The sequence below is a fragment of the Rhinoderma darwinii genome, chromosome 11 (assembly GCF_050947455.1).
Source record: "Rhinoderma darwinii isolate aRhiDar2 chromosome 11, aRhiDar2.hap1, whole genome shotgun sequence".
Classification (NCBI taxonomy): Eukaryota; Metazoa; Chordata; class Amphibia; order Anura; family Rhinodermatidae; genus Rhinoderma; species Rhinoderma darwinii.
In genome coordinates this window covers 51,245,589-51,261,675 of record NC_134697.1, presented here as the reverse complement: position 1 = coordinate 51,261,675, position 16,087 = coordinate 51,245,589, and the positions used below count along the sequence as shown (strand labels likewise).

The 16,087-nt window shown below is 40.8% G+C and overlaps 1 protein-coding gene across 5 annotated transcripts in view; it reads left to right on the top strand.

Moving 5' to 3' along the window:
- The window catches only part of HERC4 (HECT and RLD domain containing E3 ubiquitin protein ligase 4), a 119,512-nt gene that overhangs the window by 63,943 nt on the left and 39,482 nt on the right, over nt 1-16,087 (top strand). For all 5 annotated transcript variants that reach the window (XM_075841428.1, XM_075841431.1, XM_075841427.1 and 2 more), the window contains exons 10-15: nt 302-426; nt 1,827-1,886; nt 5,383-5,494; nt 8,891-9,080; nt 10,674-10,846; nt 12,362-12,481. In XM_075841428.1, coding sequence (XP_075697543.1) covers nt 302-426; nt 1,827-1,886; nt 5,383-5,494; nt 8,891-9,080; nt 10,674-10,846; nt 12,362-12,481 — 780 coding nt within the window. The remainder of the gene's footprint in view (nt 1-301; nt 427-1,826; nt 1,887-5,382; nt 5,495-8,890; nt 9,081-10,673; nt 10,847-12,361; nt 12,482-16,087) is intronic.

Sequence of the window (16,087 nt, the reverse complement as noted above, 5' to 3'; positions counted from 1 at the left end):
TCAGAAGTCATGCTACTGGGAACCCTACAGATTGGTAGAACAGGGCACCCCCTATTCCCTATTCTGAGAGCAGTCACAGTAGGAAGAAGTTGCATAGAGCAATGGGCAGACATGCGCGCAACCCACTCCATGCAAATCTATGGGAGATACAGAAACAGCTGAGGGCTGAGTAATAGGATCCAAACCAAGTATGACTAGCTTCAGTGTCTTTAAAACCGGCTTTATGGCTTACCTTCATTTTTATTGCATACTTGCATGAAATATGTGTGATATGTTATACAGGGAAGTTTCTCATTTTTAGAACTGCCTTCCTCCAGATGACTTCAGAAAGTGTAACCATTCCAGACAAATATGGACCATAAATGAAGAGCTTATTCAAAGATGGCTGAATTTCTCATCAGGAAGACTTCCATTAGATATAGTAAAGTAAGCTAAGCATAGCAATCAATGGATTCATCCTATTTCTACATTGTACCATGAGTGGTTTTCTTTTTATTTATTTTTTTATTCAATGGATAGTCATCTTGGTCATGTACATACAGAGATTATCACAACTATTGGCAATTTGTGGGATTATTATAGTAAAATGAATCTGCTGATTCAAAGGCAGGCTAAATATTGAAATGGCTTTGCATGCAACAATTTTCAGGTTCCCTGTCTGTTTGGGAGTCTATTTCTTGATGGAACACTGAACATACAAAATGCGCAAAAAATGTAAGATGTCCTAGCAATTCCTCTCAATCTCCTGCTTTCATTTGATTCTATTTTGTTTCATATTGCTATTAATATTGAGAAATATATAAATAATTCTTATATATGTGTTCCAGGAGACCAGCAATTTCCTCCTCCTTGCTACCATGTGTCTGGCTGTTGACAACTGTCTGAAGCAGGAGCCTCTGCATTGTTTGCAGTAGGACACACAGATTGTTAAAACCCCACCACAAAAGATCAGTTGGAAATTTACTCCTGTGGTCTCTAGGATTTCTCTTTGTTTAAAAGGGTTTCCCCATCTTAGACGTTTATGACATATCCATAGTATATGCCATAAATGTCTGATAGATGCGGGTCCCAGTTCTGGACCCGCATCTATATCGAGAACGGGGGTCTCCCGACCCCTGTTCTGCCTTGTGCAGCGGATGCTGGATGCAGAATCTTATGCGGGAACTACAGTGTTGCAGAGAGGGTTGTACTTGCGCACGGCTCTCCCAAGTCTGTTTAATCGGATTTACGAAAACAGCCGAGCAGCACCTACTCCGCTGTTTTCGTAACTCCCATTATACAGAATGGTTGTTACGGAAGCAGCCGAGCAGCACTTGCTCGTCTGTTTCCGGAACTCCTTTTGAGCAGATTGGAGGGAGACGCTCGCGCACACGCAACAAACTACACTACTCCCTGTCTGGATGCCGCGGCCGCCGCACCAGGTGAAGCAGGGGTAGGGAAACCCCCGTTCTTGATATTGGTGCAGGTCCCATAAAGGTCTAAGATGGGAAAACCCCTTTAAGGAACATGCAGAAAATGCTGACTCAAAATGTAGGCAAGTTTATCTCTAGTTTACTATGATCCGTTTCTAGGTTTAGCGTTACTACAACTCCGTTCTGCACAACTGAATATTTGACTTTTTGAAGAAATATATATATTTTTTTTTTTAAATAATAAAGTATTATGAACTAAAAATTTAATTATCACAATTTGTTCAACTGCATGAAGTCAAATGAAGGAATTGGGTACCAAAGAGCAACATGTAATGCATAATTTAGGTATTCCAATATGGATCTATTATTCAGGATAACCTGTTAGCTCTGACTGCTAATTTTTTGTTTTTATAGTGAAATTGACAAAGTATTCTCATCTGCCGCTTGTATAAATGGAAGTTTTCTCTGTACCAGGTAAGTGCTGTATCCAACTAATTTTCATATCTATATTCTGTAAAGTCATTTGTGACAACAGTAGTAGATTCACTTAAACTTCTCTGGAGATGCTTTGCTAATAAGATTAGTATATTGCGTAAAACTTACCTGTTTCAGGTAAGTTTTGAGAATAAGCTGTCATACGTGTTTATGTGAAGAATAACACTATTTCTGACCATTAAATGACTTGTATTCCTAATTTTTATTTTTTTTGGCAGTTTTCCCCTGTGCAGGCTCTCTGCTATTATGTCTACCATACATTGCACACTTACGGAACAGAACATCCTGCTCTCCTATCTGTTTGTAGCACACACATAGAAGCGGCATTTAGGAGATTTTACCGCAGTAATTAGCAGTGAAGCTGTAAACCTAGCACTGGGATAAGATATAATACTTACCAGAAGCTGCAGCAGCAGCGTGTGTGTGTGTGTGTGTGTGTCTCTCTCTGCCTCTCTCTCTCACTCTGCTCCTGCTCTCCTCCTCCCCTCCTTTTAGACTTCTATGGGGAGGATGTAACTTGATCCCTCAGTGGGCTTATAGTCAGTATATTCAGAGTGAGTGTACAGTTGGTGGGAGCTGTAATAAGATATATTACAACGTTTCCTATATTTGCTGATATCTGAAAAATGTATTCAAAGTGGAGTGCCTGTTTAACTACCAAATTGAAAACAATCCGACTGAGATTTGGAATGTCATGGCTTCTTAGGTACCAGTATGTTTTTCCCTTCTCTGCCATCTGCAGTGGTCAGCCCTTATAAATGGTGTTGTCAACTAGGGCAACCCTAGAAACCAGTCTTTCTCACATTTCTAATGTCTTCAGCTAAAGGCTGAATTGGTAATATTCTGAGGTCAGGTTCTTTTCTTCTGGGGAAATTCCCTTTTGATTTACCTTCCTTGTGTCAATCGGTTTCAAATAGATTCTCAGAAACTGAAGATCAAACATCATTTTGTCATCGTGTTGTATTAATAACCATGTTTATTAGCGGTTTCTAAGAAGCAAATTTAGAAAGAGAAACATTTCCTAGTTCCACTTCCAAATGTTATTCTTTGGGTGGAAGTCCTCTTAAGGGGGTATTCCCATGATGGTAAGTGAAGGAATATTGCTAGAATCCAGCGACAACCCACGCTCCATTTATACAAATCATGTGCACGTAACTTTTAGTTTCTTGTTATTTTACTTGCAGGACGTATCATCAATGAGGTCTAATTGGTAATTTGTGAATCATCGAATAAGAAATAGACCCTTGTGACAAGTGGCTCAAAAGTCAGCTTCAAATGGGGTTGTCTCCTTATGGATCTCTTGGGTACATTATTGTGTTAGAATCTGGCCCGGAGGATCCTCTGGTGGGCCTGTCTGACTCTGCTACAAGCCCCAAAAATCTCAGAATGAAGGTGCAGCAGCAGATAAGTGCAGCTGATCCTTGACATTTTTTCACTGCACATCGATGCTACCGGTCACCCATTGTGCAGGGAGCTACAACACAGCCTCATTTAATTTAATGTGTTTCAGTTCCCTGCACAGCAGTGCTCCAAGAGTGCTGCTGTGCAGGGAATAAGCTGAAGGGACCTTGCTCCCCTTTGTTCTCGTAATTCGCGGGGTTGCCAGAGGTTGGACCGCTATAGATTTTATATTGTTGAGGCATATCCTAGTGATATGCGTGTCGCTGGAACATACCAACCTCTAAAACGTAATCATTAATAAAAAGCTTAAAATCAATCTAAAGCTAAACAAAAATGTACATACAGTACTAATCAGCCGTAGTTGGCCGAAGCAGTAAGCTGGTGTTGTAACAGGGATGACCAAGGAGAGTAACTAAAATAGCTCAGGTGGTAAAGGGGATCTTACTCTGTCCCTACAACTCGCCCTCTATTACTCTGATAGGAAAATAGAGCACCTGCCCCGAAATAGGGCAACGCCGTACTCGAACCTTTTTTTGTAGCATCACTAAAGATATCCCTAAGGCTGGGTTCACACGAGCACATTAACGTCCGTAATGGACGGACGTATTTCGGCCGGAAGTCCCGGACCGAACTCAGTGCAGGGAGCCGGGCTCCTAGCATCGTAGTTGTGTACGACGCTAGGAGTCCCTTCCTCTCCGTGGAACTACTGTCCCGTACTGAAAACATGATTACGGTACGGGACAGTTGTCCTGCAGAGAGGCAGGGACTCCTAGCGTCATACATAACTATGATTCTAGGAGCCCAGCTCCTTGCACTGAGTTCGGTCCGGGACTTCCGGCCGAAATACGTCCGTCCATTACGGACGTTAATGTGCTCGTGTGAACCCAGCCTCAATCAATGGCTCAAAGCATTTCCCCAAAAACATAAACCATTCATTAGTGGACCAAAAAAGGAACTAGTGGCAAGTAGATACGTTATACCCACACACTGTGTAATGCGTCTGCTTTGTTTGGCACCCCAGCAGCAAATAACAGATGACAATAGGCTAGTATGAGGACAATTCAAGCGTAACATGACCAAGTTCCTGCATGTTCATTGACTACAAGTTAAAGAGACACTCACCAGTTTATCAATTTCCTATCTCCTAACTAATCTAATAGTTGCTTTGCTCCTGATGACTACAGTGTAATTTTGTTTTTAAAAAATGTTTGTTTGCAAAGTTATGAGCATTTTTCTAAATATGCTAATGTGGCTCTAATAGCCAAATAGGAGGTGACTCTTTCTTTTCACTCTGGGCGGTGTAATGTTTTCTGTATGACGCTGTCCAATCAGCATACAGCTTCTCCCCCTTCCCTGCCCAGCAACATGGTGTGATCTTATAGTATACAGCTTCCATTCCCGACTGTGTTTTCAACTTACGATATCTCCGGTTGTGTCACAGCTAGAACTGCTGTACTAGGTGGTCCACAGTCCGAGATATGGCTGTTTGAAGTGATCCCCCTTCCCTCCAGCCTCAGTCTCTCACACTGTGTGAAGCAGCGTCATGCTGATAGGACAGCGTCAGAGGCTGTGCGGTAGCTCCACCTCAGGAGAATCGCTGCTGTTACCTTCCACTTGTCTAGTAAAGACTAATTTACATATTTAGAAAAAAAGCTCATAACTTTTAAAATAATAAATGTTCTCGGGCACAATATTAACTAGCATTATCAGTGTGGCAGCGCCTATTAGAGTAGCTAGAAGATAGGGCATTACTAAACTAGTGACGAAGCCTCTTTAAACCAATGGTATGGTACGCCGAGAATTAGCTCACACACCTATTGGTATAGGTCAAGCCAACCGTATTGGGACAACACTCTACGTTACTAATGACGCATTGGCATCATGGCATACGTTATGTGGCATACGTTATACAGTGGCATATGTTATGGCATATTTCTGAAGTTTACCTCCAATCTATAGTCCCAGCTTGATGTGAACTGAGTCTTACTGTGTTGCATTTCAACATTGATCCCTTGGGACATATTCTTGAAATATTATTATTATTATTGTTGTTGTTGTTATTATCACTTTACAGCAATAATGATCATTACCGAACAAGTGCCAAGTTCTCAGGGATAGATATGAATGCTGCTAGACTCATGTTTCACAAGCTGTTGGATTCCGCACAGCCACAAACTGTACAGCAGGTAAGCTTGGATTGAATGTTACAGAATCTTGTCCACGAAGTTCCATCAGTAGCTGTTGTGAATAAATAAATTGTATTCCCAACTCCACGCTCAATGCAGCTATTCATTACACAGAACATATAACAAGCTTTGGGAAAAACAAAGTATTCCAAGCATTAAACAAGCGATGAAACGATCACAGCTTCAAGTCACCTAGTGGGATTAAAAATAAGTGATCTAAAGATTAGTAAAAAAAAAATTAAATCCCTCCCCAAAAAAGAAATAAACAATTTTTTATTTATAAAAATGTTTCATTGTTTAAAAATAGTAAACAATAAAAAAAATACATATAGGGCACGGCTGCAATCATAACAATCTGTAGAATTACATTGACATAATATTTACACCAGATAACACCCCCCTTGAAAATGATGGGCTTTTTTTAATTATTTTTTTTCCCCCTATTAAAAAAAAAAACAACAAACAAACAAACTACAACTCGACAATAAAAAATCAAAAGACCAAAGTAGACCCGTACTTAAGGCACTATTGACTTCTTTAGAGGCAATAGGTTTATAAGGAACTAGTAGCCTAAGTAGTTAAAGAGGCTCTGTCACCAGATTATAAGTGCCCTATCTCCTACATAATCTGATTGGCGCTGTAATGTAGATAACAGCAGTGGTTTTTATTTTGAAAAACGATCATTTTTTAGCAAGTTATGAGCTAGTTTAGATTTATGCTAATGAGTTTCTCAATGGACAACTGGGTGTGTTTTTACTTTTTACCAACTGGGTGTTGTACAGAGAAGTTTATGAGGCTGACCAATCAGTGACCAATCAGCGTCATACACTTCTCATTGTTCCAGCCCAGCATGATCCACAGCACAGTGTGATTGTGCAGTGAAAGAAGCTGGGATGGAACAATGAGAAGTGTAGGACACTGATTGGTCAGCCTCATACACTTCTCTGTACAACACCCAGTTGGTAAAAAGTAAAAACACGCAACGGAAAATAAAAACCACTGCTGTTATCTACATTACAGTGCCAATCAGATTATGTAGGAGATAGGGCACTTATAATCTGGTGACAGAGCCTCTTTAAATAGCAACTTTGCCTAGCAAGTTTTGGTTACAATTAAAGGGGATCCGTCACTAGTTTAGTTTAGTAATGCCCAATCTCCTAGCTAATCTAATAGGAGCTGTCACACTTCATGCTGATAGGACAGCGTCAGAGGCTGTGCGGTAGCTCCACCTCAGTACAATCACTGCTGGTGACACCCACTTGTCTAGTATAGCCTCATTTGCATATTTAGAAAAAAAGCTCATATTTCTAAAATAATTTTTTGGGGACACAATGTTCACCATCATTATCAGTGTGACAGCGCTTATTAGATTAGCTATGAGGTTGCGCATTACTAAACTAGTGACAGATCCTCTTTAAACCAACTCCACACTCAGGCCCTGGAAGATTACAGTGAAGGAAATTAGCTTCCTGTCACCATTGCCTTTTCAATCACCAATCTTTATTGTCTCAGGGAGGTAAAAGCTAAACAGGTTTTAAATTGGGTTAACTTATGTCCTAGTTGTAGGTATTAGGTGTTATTGTAAAGTAAACATTTTTTTAAAGGCTCAATCATTTGAAGAGGCTCTGTCACCAGATTTTGCAACCCCTATCTGCTATTGCAGCAGATAGGCGCTGCAATGTAGATAAGAGTAACGTTTTTATTTTAAAAAAACGAGCATTTTTGGCCAAGTTATGACCATTTTCGTATTTATGCAAATGAGGCTTGCAAAAGTCCAACTGGGCATGTTGAAAAGTAAAAGTCCAACTGGGCGTGTATTATGTGCGTACATCGGGGCGTGTTTACTACTTTTACTAGCTGGGCGTTGTGTATAGAAGTATCATCCACTTCTCTTCAGAACGCCCAGCTTCTGGCAGTGCAGACACAGCCGTGTTCTCCAGAGATCACGCTGTGACGTCACTCACAGGTCCTGCATCGTGTCAGACGAGCGAGGACACATCGGCACCAGAGGCTACAGATGATTCTGCAGCAGCATCAGCGTTTGCAGGTAAGTCGATGTAGCTACTTACCTACAAATGCTGATGCTGCTGCAGAATCAACTGTAGCCTCTGGTGCCGACACGATGCAGGACCTGTGAGTGACGTCACAGATCTGCACTGCCAGAAGCTGGGCGTTCTGAAGAGAAGTGGATGATACTTCTCATCAGAATGCCCAGCTAGTAAAAGAAGTAAACACGCCCAGATGTAAGACACATAATACACGCCCAGTTGTACTTTTACTTTTCAACACGCCCAGTTGTACTTTTGTAAGCCTCATTTGCATAAATACGGAAATGGTCATAACTTGGCCAAAAATGCTTGTTTTTTAAAAATAAAAACGTTACTGTAATCTACATTGCAGCGCCTATCTGCTAGCAGATAGGGGTTGCAAAATCTGGTGACAGAGCCTCTTTAAAGGGGTTGTCCAGAATTAGAAAAAAAAGTACGCTTTTTTCCAGCCTTTGCATACAGTCCATTTCATGAGTTGTATGTGATAATGCAGCCTATCGCCATTCTGGGGGGATAAGCTGTCCATGTGCCAAATGTAGACATGAAGGAGGGAGGATACCTGCCTGGGACGCTCCTCGGTCAGTCAGAAGTACAGACTTTGCTCTATAATGTATCACATAATCACCCATTCACAAGAGTAGGCGCTGTGTGCTACTACATTTCGCTGCAGGGAATGTGTGGCTCCCTCAAGCTATATCAACTGATCGTTGAGGGTTTAAGTGGCCAGACTTGTGACAATCAGCTTTTCCTAGCAGAGAAGTGGCAGAGCAGGCCCAGTTAAACTGGTATTCCACCGACTTGGGCAGTGTAAACTAGCGCCGATCAACGAGACCACTCGTTAATCAGCGCTCGGTTTCTCCTGTCACACGGAGCTATGGATGGGGACGAGCGGTCGTTACTCCGATCACTCGTACCCATACATTATCGTCATGTCGGCAGCATGTCTCCCTGTTTACACAGGGAGATGTGCTGCCGACAACGATAATATTTTGTACATTTAAAACGATACGATCAGTTGATGAACGAGCATTTGCTCTTTCATCTGCTGATCGCTGCCCTGTTTACTCAGGGCAATTATCGTCAACGATCGTTCTTTGAACGCTCGTTTGCCCGATAATTGGACAGTGTAAAAGGGCCTTTACTCTCCATTACAGTCAGTGAGCGATACAGAAACTGCTGTATACCTGTAACTAATAATCTACTTTTATACATTGAAATTGTTGGTTATCTTCACAGTGGTAAGACACATATATTCACAGGTTTCTGCCTTTTCCAGTGCCTGTAGGATGGACCTCACTTTAACAACAAAGACTGATTTTAATCTCCTGTCTACTGATTTTGCATTTAGGTGGCTGCCAGTTTGGAAAAGAATCTTATACCAAAACTACCAAGTTCTCCACCTGACATTGAGGCCTTGAGACTGTACATCATTCTACCAGAGTGCCCTCTTATGAGAGATTCAAATAACTACTCCTCATTAGCGATTCCTTTTGGGACTGCTATTATTAACCTCGAAAAGGCTCCATTAAAAGTTCTAGGTGAGTCTGAACTTGTTTTTATTTTTTTAAAACAAAATTGGGAAGCTGTTTAATGACTACCTCATTATTTTTTAAAGGGTAACTACCCTAATTGTTTTTAAAGTTAACTAAATAAATTATCAGAAAACGTCTGACATGTCATAGTGACATGTCACAGGTTTTGATCTCTGGGGGTCCGAGTACGGAGACCCCCACCAATCGCTAAAACTAAGCGGCAGAACAGTCCATGAAAAGCTGTTTAGAAACACTGCTTCATTTTAGTGATCGGTGGAAGTCGCCGTGCTCAGACCCCGACCAAAACTTCTGACATGTCACTAGGATATGTCAGGAGTTTTCTGAAAGTTTAGTTACCCTTTAAAATAGGCAGAATATTTAATAGAATAACAAAATGAGGTATAGTCACCTTTCCAACCGCACCACTTTTATAGAATAACAAAATGAGGTATGCTCCTCTTTCCAACCCCACCACTCCCTTATCGATGTTTCCATGGTGTCCTGCCAGTCTTTGCTTATAGCCTCACTCTCTCTCCCTCCTCACGTCGTCGCTCTGCGCAAATGCTGTGACTAATGATGCCAATATTTGCATAATCTGTTTACAGCTCAGGACAAGGGCCCCTGTTCTTAGTGGCAGGAAGAGCTCCCAAATCATGAGTTGCATGCTCCATTATTAATATTGCAGCATGCACCCCCGTAAGAGAAAATGTCACCTTTGACTTCCGTTATAAAGTCTATCTTAAGCTAGAGGAAAAGTTGCGTAACATCCGTTTCTTTATCTTGTACAGATCCGGAGTCACTGCCTGTATTATAGTCCAGAGCTGCATTTAAAATTTTGTAGACTTCAGAGCTGAGAAAGGAAGGAATGCCTGGGATCTTTCAATGACCGCACAGAGCTTGTTCTGGTGCTTTGCATTCCAAGGAGTGCTGTCTTTACACAGACACGTTACAATAGTCTGTAGTGGGAAAACCGGTGCCGCTGTATTATAGTATCTAAGCTAAGCTGACACTAGCACCATAGTCAATGCATCTCTGGTCTATATTACAGGCTATAGCGGAGTACCTCCAGTGAAAAATAAAAACGTCAGTGTTTTTATGTCCACATGTGCAGTAACTTTGTGGAGCATGTCCCTTCAAAGCTCAGCCGTTAGTGCTGCAGACTTCTCCTTTTGTAATTTACTAACAGGAAGTTATAATTGACTGCTACAGTTGTAGTGGAGCTGCAGCCTGGTCACAGACACTATGTCTACAAGCCTGATAACTCCTATTACACAGTGCTGAGGCTGTAGTAATAAAACGACTGTATTCGCTAGCAGTATACCTCTACAGACAGCTGTTCTGATAAGATATTAATATTATTTTATATATCTATTTATCACTGGGGGTACACTTTAACCTCTTACTGACCAAGCCAGTTTGGCCATCTTGGACATTTATGGCATATCCTAGTAGAGAAATAATAATATTTGATGCTTTATATATGAAACCTTTTAGGGTGTTGAATGTACTTCTTTTTCATATTCTCTTGTATATGCATGGCTTGTTAAACATATTTCAGCTATCTCCGATACTTATTCCTTCTATATATCTTTTAAATAGAAAACTGGTGGTCTACCCTTGAAAACACAGAGTTCATGCGGCTAGTGCAACTTTTTAAAAATGTTGTGGTACATCTGTTGATCTTGGCAAAAATTGGAATTCCTCATTCAGAAAGAAGAATTTTCAATACCTTTCTGAACACAGCACTGAAGGTTTTGGAGAGTCTACATAGAGTATGTGTAACTTGAATCATTGCAGTGGTATGGTAAAGCATAATTCTGTCTAATTATCTGCTTTAGTATTCTAACACCCACTGACTGACTGTGTGTGTGTGTGTGTGTGTGTGTGTGTGTGTGTGTGTGTGTGTGTGTGTTATATATATATATATATATATATATATATACACACGTGTGTATGTGTGTGTGTGTGTATGTGTGTATATATATATATATATATATATATATATATATATATATATATATATATATATATATATATATATATATACAGACAAAAAAATGGCGACCGCACACTGCGAACACTAATGTAACCTAAACCGCTAAATATAAATAAATAAATATGCATTACATGCTAAATCTACTTACAAAAGGGAGGTTCTTCGTGTACATTTTGATCAAAAAGTCTTTGCTCACCTGCCACGACAAGGCGACCTCTGTAAGGTGGGGACCTACTCTGCACATACACCCAGAACTGGGACTAAGCCTACATATATATCTGGGGATGGTAGGAACCAGCACTAAACTAATTAAAATCACCCAGGGCAGAATGGGAGGAGTGCACGACCAACAAGTGGAGGCAGTCACTAACCCCACATATATGGATCCCATAAACACAAAAGTTTGAACAGCACATTCCAACAAAATGTGTATACAGGTGCAAGAACACCTGTGACTGCAGATATACAGCAGACATAAAATGGTGACAGCACCCTGCGAACACTAATGTAACCTAAACCACTAAATATAAATAAATATGCATTACTGCTAAATCTACTTACAAAAGGGAGGTTCTTAGTGCACATTTTGATGAAAAAAAATATATATATATATATGTAGGCTTCGTCCCAGTTCCGGGTGTATGTGCAGAGTAGGTCCCCACCTTACCGAGGTCGCCTTGTCGTGGCAGGTGGGCAAACACATTTTGATCAAAATGAAATGTATAAAAAGCTACGTCCTCGTTTGCCATTGGCTGCATACCACCCATTGGCCTTCATATTCTAACTACCTCTGATTCCAAATACACCTGTACTATCGTTCAGTACTGAGGGAACACAAATCTATGAAATAGATACATTTCTCTATAGCATCACTATGCAACAATATTTACGTGACACATTAAAATATTCCAACAAAGGTGACTGGTCCTCTTTAAAGAGGACCTGTCATGTCCCTACAATGATTTAAATTACGGCCATATCTGGATTCCTGTCTCCCCCTGATTTCATCACAGATTTTTTATCTCTACGTACAGTCTGTCAAAGCGGCTTTGATTCACGCCCCGTTGATTCTAGATAATAATGACTGGCCAGTTGTCAATTTATTTATGACTTAGAATATAGGCAGCTGAATCGAACGGGGCTGTTTGGGGGGGGGGGGGAGATAGAGGCACGTAGAGAGTTAAAATAAAAACGGGGAGGCAGGAGTCCAGGTATGGCATCAATCTTAATTTTTTGGGGTATGTGACCGGTCCTTTTTAACAGTCTATTAAGAGATATTACCTTGTTTCAGGTAAATGAAAGATCAGGACAGATTATACCTTATGATAAGTTCTACATTCATGAACTACAAGACTGTATAGATATCCGGAATGACTATGTGACATGGATCCAGCAACGAGCACTTTGTATGGTAAGTTGCGTTTCATTGAATTTAATAAGATAAATTCTCATAATTTGAACTAGAATACTCCTTGTCCCGCAATTTGATATAACATTTCTCTATTAGATCACGCTTCTGTGTCTGGATATTGCTGTTACACAATTATGGCGTCCCCTGGTGTCCTTTTGATTCCCTTTTGTCCACCTAATGTCAAGCTATATTCTGTGAAAAAGTATTTTGCCCCTTATCCAATTTGTTCTATTTTTGCTCATTTGTGGCATTTAAATGTACACTAACGTTTCAACGTATGCTAATCTAATAGTATTCTTGCAATAGATCAACTTTGTAATTTACTTACTGTTAAAATGTAGTTGTTTTATCAATGCAAATTCTGTGTGAAGTTACTGCCACTAGGTGTCTCCCTTCCTGTAATCTTCTGTCCTCCACCTGCTATCAAACAAAATCCATCTCTATCTACAGACGGACTACAGGAAGTGGGGGTTTGTCTCTTCATAGCCTGTCCATAGAAGTCTATGGAGAGAGGAGGGAAGAGCAGGAGGAGGGAGCAGAATGCGAGACAATGGTACTGCCCATAGAATTCTGTGGAGGGTGGATGGGGGAACAGGAGATGAGAGCCGAGTGAGCGAGAGGAGAGACACCTACACAGACGTGCTGCAGCTTCCAGTATAAGTGATATGTCACCCCGTTGTTGGATTCTCAGCCACACCATATATATATATTATTATTAACATTAGAACCAAGTAACAGCACCAGGACTTCAGAATCAAAGGAGAAGTGTTGGTTTATTCACCACAAAGTGAGCAACGTTTCAGTTCACATCTGTATGTCCGTTGGATAAAGACGAGAGCAGAATTCTCATAAAAACAACATGTTAACGTTATTCTGCGGGTCAATACGATTATGGCAATACCAAGAAAATGACGAATTGTTGAAAAGAAAAAATAGTCGCCAAATTTTGAGAGCCATAAATATTTTTTATTTTTCTGTGGATGCGAGGACTTGTTTTTTGCTCGGCTAGCTGCGTTTTTTTTATTTATTTTTTTTCCAAATAGAATTTTTATTACATTTTCAGCCTACAGCAACAGGCCATCCATGGCATAATTACGATGAAGTTGTTACATACAAAAAAAGGCAAGGGAAAAGATACCAGGTCTGGTCAAAAGAGTCCCAAACGTAGTGGGATAACTCCAATGGGCAAGACCTGGACCCGTGGCTGCCAGGGATCCGAGAATAGATATAAAATATAGTATTAAGGCACTGACCTAATCTAAAACAAAAAAACTGTGAGGTACAATAGATCAGGGTGACAAGTTATGAAAGTAACCAAAATTATAGCAACTGAATGTCCAAATTATGTGGACTGGGCTGGGAGGGGGAAGATGAGCGTCTTGATATAAAAACTGTCCAGCTAGACCATTGAGTTATAAACTTGGAGCCTTGAGTGCCTTTTGAGGCCAACATTCGTTCCATATAATAGTCTGATTGGACTTGGTTAATGAGCTCCTGCAAGGATAAGGGGGATGGAGATTTCCATGTTCTAGCTATTCTAATTCTAGTAGCTAGGATTATATGGCCAACGACATGTCGGATATGATGAGGTAATTCCTTAAATCCAATAAAGCACAGAGCTAAGGAGGGAGGAATCCGATGACGGGTAAGCGTAGATATCAGAATGAAAGCCACTTTCCAAAAATTAAATATCAGTGGATATTTCCAATATACATGCAAATAGTCACCCCATTCTCCACAATTGCGCCAACATAATGGAGAGTACGATGGGTCATACGTGGATATCTGAGACAGAGATTTGTACCACCTTAGCAGTATTTTTAGAGCAATTTCCCAGTGCGTAGAACTGTGAGAAATCTTTTTGGTCCCACAAGTGGCATGTCGCCATTCTTGAAGTGATTTGGAGATGTCCAAGTCTGCTTCCCACGTAAGGAAATATTTAGGTTTTTGAAGGATTTGAGGTTGAAGTAGGGTAGTGTAGAAGAGACAGACCTCTAGGTTTGCCAAGGCGGGTTTTAAAATAATCATATGCCGACTTCGGAATAGTGAAGGACTCAGGCGACCAGGATTGTAATAAATGGTAAAGACAGAGGTATTTGTAAAAGTCTCTGTTCAAAATTCCATAAGTGCTTGAAATGGGAGAAGAGTCTCTCAGTCCATAAGATGTATGTATTTGATACCCATGCTTTCTCAAGTTTGAAAATGAATATCTGGAAGACCGGATGATAAGTAGCATAGAGGTAACTGTTTCAGAGATTTGTACTCCGAGTCCGGGGTGGAGAAAAGTAAGTACTTCCACACAGAGGCAGTGGTGGCGTCGAGCTGTTTGGAGGTGCCTATTGGTTGTTTACCTTTAGAGTGTAGTAGCGAAATTAGAGGAATGCCCAAAATATCCTTTTCTATAGATCCATCATAAGTCCCTATTGTCACTCCACCAGTGGTTAAGCTAAGACAGAATTGTGGCATTATAATATTTTCTTACATCTGGAACTCCCATTCCTCCAGTAGCCCATGGTCGGACCATGGAAGATAGGCGAATCCTAGGTTTCCTCCGAGCCCAGATGAACTTAGTTAGCAAACTTTGAAGTTTACGTAGGAAGGATGTATAAACTCAAGCATGTGTGATATTTTAGGTAATAGGGAGAGGTAGTTTTTGCTGAACAATGCGGAACTGGGGCATGTCAAGGAAATTACCAAATATTTAAGGGCGTTTTTCTACCATTAATGAGGGAATTGTGACGAGAGTAGCCGATGTGTAGGACGGTCTATTCCAATATTTAAAATCTGGGACTTGGAGGAATTTACTTTATAGTATGATATGATATTTTACCAAAATCTTACAATTTGGATTGCAGGCAGAGAGGATTTACACAGGAAAGAATGACACAGTGTACGTACAATCCAATCTTGTGGCTCTCAAGACCCACCCTGATACCATGAACATCATTAGCTGATCTGATCCGTTCTGCAAGGGGTTCCATTACCATGGCAAATATTATAGGGGGAAAGGGGACAGCCCTGCCCAGTCCCTTTTGTGATGGAGAGATGGTCCGACAGAAAGCCTGAAGATAAGATTCTAGCAGATGGATTGGAATAGAGGGCTAGGATAGGCGATTTGATATAACCCCAAAACGTAACCAAAATTTGAGAGAGCCCCAATGTACCCTGTCAAACACTTTCTCTGCATCCAAAGCCAGGAGCAGAGTAGACGTTCGCGAGGCCTCTGCTCGTTGAATCAAGTCAATGAGCCTGAGAGTTCAGTCCGGTTCCTGTCTCCCGGCCACAAAACCCACCTGATCAGGGTTGATCAGAGAGGGGATTATCTGCAAAAGTCTATTAGCTTTTCGTTTGGCATACATTTTTATATCGGAGTTTAACAAGGAAATTGGCAGGAGATGTGGGTTCCTTCCCAGGTTTAGGGTGCGTCACAATAGTGGCTGTCAGCATTTCTGCTGGAAATCTTCCTTCTGTAGCGGCCCTATTAAATACGTTTAATAAATGAGGGGCAAGGGTCTGAGAGTAACATTTATAGTAACTATTACGGTAGTATAACCATCTGGTCTCGGGGGCCTTAAAGGGCTTAAGGGATGAGATTACTTTATGTAC